At 32.2% G+C, this 8,401-nt stretch overlaps 1 protein-coding gene and 1 long non-coding RNA gene across 2 annotated transcripts; one reads left to right on the top strand and one right to left on the bottom strand.

The window, feature by feature from the left end:
* Positions 1-1,614: 1,614 nt before the first annotated feature.
* LOC142549081 (uncharacterized) lies at positions 1,615-2,451 on the bottom strand. The gene is made up of 2 exons (XR_012821053.1): positions 2,359-2,451; positions 1,615-2,225 (listed from the first exon to the last, which is right to left on the bottom strand). It is a non-coding gene; the product is annotated as an uncharacterized LOC142549081 (long non-coding RNA).
* Positions 2,074-2,921, top strand: LOC142549080 (multiprotein-bridging factor 1a-like). Its single transcript, XM_075657834.1, has 3 exons — positions 2,074-2,239; positions 2,369-2,451; positions 2,588-2,921. The coding sequence occupies exons 1-3, from the start codon at positions 2,158-2,160 to the stop codon at positions 2,705-2,707; spliced, it is 285 nt and encodes a 94-aa protein (XP_075513949.1). The 5' UTR covers positions 2,074-2,157; the 3' UTR covers positions 2,708-2,921.
* The last annotated feature ends 5,480 nt before the right edge of the window (positions 2,922-8,401 follow it).

An 8,401-nucleotide genomic window follows, 5' to 3' on the forward strand; every position in this document is an offset into this window, starting at 1 on the left:
TGATACTCTGATATCTGTTCACGTCTTTTCAGCTACTTGGTACAACTTCCAATACTCATCCTGACCGTTCATGCATTCAAAGATCAACAGTCGTGATCAACCCCTTCCTCCTATATATAGCAACCCACCTATTTTTTAACCGTATCAGCAAATTATCATCCGAGAAATCTAATGGCAGGTTCAAATAGCTCGAAGACTCCTGAGGTGGTAGAAGAATTCATGAAAACAGCTCTGGAAAGACGAAAGATGGAGCTGGAGGATGAAGTCTTCCACAAAGTACTTCGATTCTGGGAGGAGCTGCAAGGACTGCAGTTTCTCTACGAGTGCGGAGAAGCTACCACTCTCCGACTGGTGGCGAAGCTGGAGAAATATCGGGAATGCCTGCACGTTTTCGAGACAGTGGATCTCTTTGGAGATGACTACGTTTACCAGCTGATGCTTCACAAGGAGAGGAAGATTCTGACGAACATCACCGACTCCGCTAACTTCCTCAAGACGTCCACTGGAGAAGTAAAAAGGTGGATGACCATGTGGATGTTCTTTGTAGAGGAAGAGTATTTCGATGTAATCCGCATAAATGCTTTTAAATAAATAAAATGCTTATCTACTTTATCTCTGTTCTTTATTTGGCTGCAAGGATTTAATTTCATCAGTTGATGCATATATCATGAATTGAATAACCGACAAAACTGACTGACCTCAGTCGAAGATAAATAACGGATAATCGACAAACCGAAATGTCGGGACCTCACATATCCAGGTCTTAGAATAAGGTGCCGGGGCCTCGTATTCCCGGGCTTAAAATAGAATGCTGGGCTCTCTCATAACCTGGGCTAAGAATATGGTGCCGGTACCTTATATTTCCCGAGCTCAAAATAAGATGCTGGGGCTTTGTGTCACCCGGACTTAGATTTTTCGTCGGTTAGGGTTCTTGGGTAGTCCACGGGGTGTCATTATGACGCATGCTTTTAGCATTTATATTAACGAAAGTCGTTTCATATTCCGAGAACTCGATAAGTCTGGCACATTGATATTCGTGTGCGTCCTTTCACTTCATGAGTTTCGTAGTTTCATTCTTGATACTCAAAACATTCATGTTGTTTGCATATGAAACATTTGTCATCGTGCGAGCTCATGTGTGAAAAGTAATGGATGTTTGAGTCATCGGGCCTGAAATTAACTCACGAGATTGTTTTTCTTCTCTGGGTTCTGCTTGTTTTTAAGACGAATGATCAGATGGACATACTCACTTTAAACTACACTACTTCAGCCTAAAACGAGAATAACAATACACTGAAACAGTGCCCCTCACCCACCATGGTGATAAATGGGTTGTATTGTTTTAGATTGGTTTAAACCTATCTTTTTTCATGCCCTTGCTTGTGGTCCATAATCTGAGAGGTCATCTTTCGGTTAATTTCTGGCTTTCGAGCCTGGGAGGCTCGAGAGAGAGAGGAAATAAGAGAGGATTTTTAGAAAACAAAATTTGTACCATTCGTTGAATACTACGAATGAAATGGCAAATTATTTATAGGTCAGATTTAACTCTCCTGACATATTCTGTTCCTATTATTGCCTTTGTGTCCGCAATGTGAAAACCGAAACAAAATGCTCTGATAGATTTTTTTGAACTCTGGATCAACTCTTATAGGCCACAGATCAATTTGAAAACACAGAATAAGCCAACTTAATGAAAAACATAGACTATGCATGCGCGAGTGGATCCCCCAAAATTCCAAAAACATGTAAGCATCCACTTGTTCTACCGCCTTTTGCTTTTGCTTTTGCTTTTGTTTTTGTTTGTGTACCAAGCTGCTGTTACCTGTGTCTGGAGCCCTCTTCAATTTTTTCGTGTTTCGCCCTCTTGTCATACTGGTACAAGCCTTTTCTCCGGCTTTTGCATTGAAACTAAATCTTATAAACCTGAACTTAAACTGCAGAAACCGGGAAGAATTGAAAACTCAAATGTGATACAGGCTCGGCTCTGCAACATTTTGTAGTTGGATAACAACCCAATAGTAACAGATTCTGCTATCCTTGTCCTTGTGTCGTACTCTATTTATTCACTTGCTATCCCTATTACTCATTGTCGATTGGAAGCCAAAAGCCTCTTTTCTTTTTATTCCTTCGGTGTTTTGAGTCATCTTAGTTTCGGACATGTTAACACTACAGGTTTCCTTGAACAGTGTGCAGAAGTGGATAGTACAATGCGCAAAATTCTGGTTCTTTCTTTATTCTGGTGAAATGATTCTTTTAATTAATACAGTGTTTTGAATATCTATTTTGTCATGATAATCAGTGAATGACTCCGTGCAACTTGAGTTACCAACATTAAAGCTCATATTGTCCTACTTTTACTTTGTCGTAGATGACAGGGTTCCCACCGAATTGAAAAAGGCTATCATGCAAGCACGAATAGATAAGAAACTGACACAGTCTCAACTTGCTCAGGTTCGTTATTTCTCGTGTTTCCAGTTTCCATCCATTTTTCTACATCATATACAAAAATGCTTAATCATGTTTGCAGTCAGCACTCAGCATCTAACTGGTAACTGAATTTTTCTTGACTGACTTTATTCTGCTGCAGTTAATAAATGAGAAACCCCAAGTCATTCAGGAATATGAATCTGGGAAGGCAATCCCAAATCAGCAGATAATTTCTAAACTTGAGCGGGCTCTTGGTGCGAAACTAAGAGGAAAGAAATAAAAAGCAACATGGGGAATCGTCTGCGCTTTCATAGTCGACTCATTCCTGTAAGTGGTGCCTATGAACTGAACGTGTCTTTTACTCGTATTTTGGCTACTGTAATCGCCGATAACTCAGATTGTCCTTAGTCTGGTATGGGTTCTCATGAATGTTATATATGTTGTTGAATCGGTAAAATCCTCCAAATCTGTCATTTGTGCATCTTTTCAAATCATTCTTCGATTAAAATTTAAATATATTGACAATTACCCCAACGTTACCGAATAGTGTGTAAAAAAAAAATTCTATTCTATCAACTAAAATTCAACCAACTGATATTCTTTATTATAAAACTTGATATTTTTTGTGTGCTTGTGTTGTTATATTTCTGTTTAAGAGGAAAAATAAATAAGTTTGGGTACTTTTAACACTGGTTATAAAGTTACCTTTTCTCCATCTTAATTAAACTTATAGTGTTGTGACTTAACTAATATTGTTATATCTTAAGTAAGATATAATTATAGTATAATTACAAAATATTGTATATCTATTTTTAATTTATTAATATTTTTACATACAAAAATCATGCACATGTATTTTGATTTTATAGCCTGTCTGATCTGAGGCCATAAGGCGTAGACACAAAATTTATTTATTCAATAAATAAATCTGAAAATAATACTCACTAAATAAATACTCCAAATTTACAACCAAGCACACGCCTTGTATGTGACACAATTTTAAAATTTAAAAGTTTGGTTTAATTATGATATTTTTATAAATCTACATAGAAAAAATTAATTTTCATAAATGATTAATATAGAAAAAACCATATTTCAATTTAAATAAAACTGATTATAAGTAATTATAAAATAAAATCAGTCGTTAATTATGACAGTCGAAAACATATCTTTGAATTGAAAAGAGGTCGAGTAAAAGGTGAGATTGTGAGAGAAGTTATTCGAGGTTTGAAATTTACCCAAAAAAGCTACAAAATCAAAAGTAATACAAACAAAGAAGAATAAGTCTCTCATGGATCTTTATCTGTGACATGGGTCAACTTTACCGATATTCACAATAAAAAGTAATATTTTTTCATGAACGACCCAAATAAAATATTCGTCTCACAAAATACGACCCGTGGGATTGTCTTACACAAATTTTTGCCAAGAGATAATGTTGTAGATAGAAGAGAAGGAATCATATGACGTACCAAAATAGTTTTTCTAAGGCTCTTCGCCTTTGTGAACTAGTAAAATAACACAAATTTGTGCCTAAATTGCCATTTTTTTTCTCTCTTTTAGAGTATTGAGTGAAGTTTTAATAAATAAGAAAAACGTTAAACGACAAAGAAACACGCTACACGATTCTTAATGGAGAGTGGACCAACTTCAAAGATCATGGGCTTTAGCAGATCCTCCATCTTTAAAAACTAACAAAAAAAAATAGTGAATAGACATAAAATATACATAGATGATTTTGGCGCTTATGCGTAATCCCACAAAGATTATCCATCTTTATCTGCTGATTCAATTAATAATAATTTATAGTTGAAACTTGGAACCATTAAGCAAAACAAATAATAAAATGAAAGTATATGGTTTTCTCAAAATAACTAATTTAGATAACTCAAATATAGATTTTAAAATATCTTTTCCGCACTGTTGTCGTGGGTTTCTTGCGAAATCATGTCCATTTCTTTTCAGAATAGGTCGCACATTACATAGTCCTATCAGTCAATTCGTGAAACGTATTTCTTATTTGAGCCGATTCGGGAAAAAAATATTGATTTTCACCATGAGTATGGATTGGGTCGATCCATCATACATGTATAAATATGTAAGACAGTTTCAGAAAAGATCTATAGATAACATAAAACTGTTCCAAATTATTCTATAGTCTGAGCAAAGAAACAATCGGTAAGCAAATCAGCTAAGACGGTTCAGTTAAAGTTTTGAATGCAGCTTTACTAATACGGTTCAACTTTGAATCTTCTCAAGAATGTTGACCGTCTTGACTTCATATTGTCCATCTATAAACATGTAAATATACACAAATAACAACTGGACCTTGAAAAAGCTCAATGATATTTGTTATCACCAAAAGTTAAAATATTTTCAAATTAACAAGTTTGCTCAATACCGCTTACCTAACTAGCATGTTTTGCAAACTACTATGTTACCTCATAGTTTTACTTAATGCACACCGAGAGATAAAGTCTACGTGTTCTATTGTCATACGAAAAGAAAAAAAAAAGATTTCTAGATTTTTTTTATTGGGATTAGAGTAAATCGAAGGTACTTCCATATCTTCATGAAAATATATTAAATGGGACCGAATGATTTAGCCAAAAATGGAGGGTTTTAATGATTAAGACATTGACCCTTTGATGGTTAGAAATGGGCGAAGGTCAGACGAACAATAAGTTTAATTTCAATCAGAGTACTCTCTATGTCCTTTCAGTGTCTCGACATCACATATAGTTGTGTAGGCCAAAAGTCATGACTAGACATTCACTTCTGCCAACATTAAAAACCAAACTTAGCACAAAAAAACAAAGTCGTCACAAGCAAAAGGGGTACTAGGTTGCCCTAGCTTCATTTGTTTGTTTGCCAAGCCATGATAAGCAAACCTCTCTATTTATACCCATGCCTTGAATCATCAAATATACTAAGAAGATATATATACAATGCGCCACATGAGTTTGAAATTCTTCGTGTGCTTCATAGTGCTCTCGGCAATGGTGGCTCGATCGGAGGAACCTAGGATCATTTATCCAAAGAGCATGGTTGTTTCTGAATCTTTTCGAGCCATGTTTCTAAGAAAAATAATTCTCGAGAAATACCATGATGTTGACGGTGACGACTACGTGAACGGTCGATACAAGCCCGACCGGGCTAGTCCCGGAGGTCCCGATCCTCAGCATCACTTCATCAACATTCCAATGCATTAACCCACGCGGTCTAGAGACAGAAACGAGGGATAAAAAATTATATTTAATGTACGTATAACTTGCCGAAATGGTAAGTTTATCATAGAATTGTATAAATTAACAATTCCTTGGAATAATATTAGCTTTTCATCGATTCCGTCCAGTTGACAAAGTTCTGTGAATAAAATTGGAAACCATAGATGATTAGATTCTGGTCATAATAGAATTTGGCCTCCCATCCTATAAATATAATGGGACATTAAATACACAATAACAATAACAAGAATTGTATTGATATACATATATATATATATATATATATATATATATATATATATGACAAAAACTTGTGTGAGACGGTCTCACAAGTCGTATTTTGTGAGACATATATCTTATTTGGGTCATCCATGAAAAATTATTACTTTTAATGCTAAGAGTATTACTTTTTATTGTGAATATCGGAAGGGTTGACCCCTCTCTCAGATAAATATTCGTGAGACCGTCTCACAAGAGATATACTATCTATATATTTATTTTAAAAAATCTAATAATTTGAAATGACAAATAAAAACAAGAAATGAAAACTTAATTGAAAGGTGGTCGCTCACACTCATTTGATGCACACATCGAAAATAAAGCTTGCGGGTGCACCTTGTGATCAAGAGAGGTGGAGTAGAGAATCAAGGCACTGGGATTAGTGATCCAACCGCTTCAACGACTCATAACTATTATCTATAATTGTGAATTATCTTTTAAGTTCTAATTATTAATGGATTTTAATTAATTATTAATATTAATTCAAGAATATATACTTTATTTGAATGGTATTTTAAGTGATTCATTAATTAATGTATTTTTGTTAATTATTAGTATTAATTCAATAATATATCATCTATTTATTTCTATTTCTTATATATGCGTGAACTTTAATCTGTTACCTATATAAAAGAGCTAATATTTAAGAATTGTGAATTATTTTTTAAGTCTTTCATTAACTAATCATTTTAATGGATTATTAATAGTAGTTCAAGAATATATATTTTTTTTATTTCTATTACAGATATATTAATGGACTTTAATTAATCCAATATTATATATAAATATAATCTATATCTATATATCTTTATCCTTATATTAATTCAATAATATATATATATATATTATTATTATTATTATTATTATTATTATTACCTATATAAAAGAGTCATTGTTTGAGATCGTGAATTGTCTTTTAAATTCTTCATTAATTAATAAATTTTAATTAATTAATAATATTAAGTCAAGAATATATAATCTATTTGAATTACCTTTTAAGTCATTAATTAATTAATGGATTATATATTTATCCTTTAATATATTTTTACTTTATCTTTCTTCGTTAATTAATGGACTTTATTAATTCAAGAATATATAAAAATAAAATATAAATCAAATCTAAATCTATATAATTATACATATAACATGATAAAAAAATGTAGTGGGTCAAAATATTTATTATTTGACAAATATATCAAATTTCAACGAGATATAATTCAAAAACTATCCGAAAGTTAACTTCTATGGAAACACATGTAACTACTTTTCAAATGTTATATTTCTTTAAGAACAAATACCAACATCGCTGTCTTCGATGTAAACTTCAGTTGTAGTCTTGCATATTAGTAAAAAAGACACAATTAGACATTTATTGTCAAAATAGATTATTTGTGCGTATTTAAGAAAACTACATTGGTACATATTAATTTTTAAATTGCAAAAAACAATCACTGGATTTTGGTCTTGAATATGTTGAAGTAGTTGCCCTTCATTCAACGCTATATCATCTCATAAATGTGAAATTCGTGTCATCTTCTATGTATTTCTATTCTATGTCTTTTTATATTATCTCTTGGAGTTATACTATGTTTTTTGATTGACTTATTTTTTTATTCACTACCAACTCTTACAGGTTGAAGAGAAATGAACATCAGAAAACTTTGAATGAACTTTGGATAGGAAAAATGATAAAATAATCAACGCAACTCATTATACGACGACTGATGGATGAATAGAAAACTTTGGAAGAGTAACGACAATGTTATGTTTCATGAATATATGTTTTGAACCAAAGAATCTATCATTAAAGATAACTATATTGTATATTCAATTATGACTTTGAGATGATCTGAGATGATATAACCAGAATTAAATTTGTTCATTCTTGTAATATCAAATGTAGAACAAGTATTAAGAAAATTGAAAATAAATCAACCTCGTGGCACGAGACATGTTATATCTGGTTCAAATCTGTTACCAAAAATACCAATGGGTTTGATTGCAGCAATTGTGTGAAGCTGAATATCAATATCATCCCAAGGTATTGCAACTATAATTAACTTTAAATGCTTAAAAATATTTAATTATTGTGTATACTTTCTTACAATTAATTTTTCAAATACTGGATAACAATGTTGGTCCAAGATGAAAATGAAATAGCTAAGGTCACGTCGTTTGAAAAGGTTGCTGAGATGTTTATTGGTTGCTCCATCAAAAAAAATTGACATGCATTCTAACGTAAATTAAAACATTTATTTGAATAACATTATAATAATCTAATACATATTGCCAATAACTAAAAAAATTATATTGCGAAAAAATATAATGCAGAGTATGTAACAATATTTGATCAACCAAGTAAAGAAGATGAAAAATTTCTTTTCAAGTTAGACAAGTGTATCTTGACCAAAAATGGAATAACATCAATAATCACTACAAGAAAAATGGTTTTCCGTAGCACATCATCA

The sequence above is a fragment of the Primulina tabacum genome, chromosome 6 (assembly GCF_025594145.1).
Source record: "Primulina tabacum isolate GXHZ01 chromosome 6, ASM2559414v2, whole genome shotgun sequence".
NCBI lineage: Eukaryota > Viridiplantae > Streptophyta > Magnoliopsida > Lamiales > Gesneriaceae > Primulina > Primulina tabacum.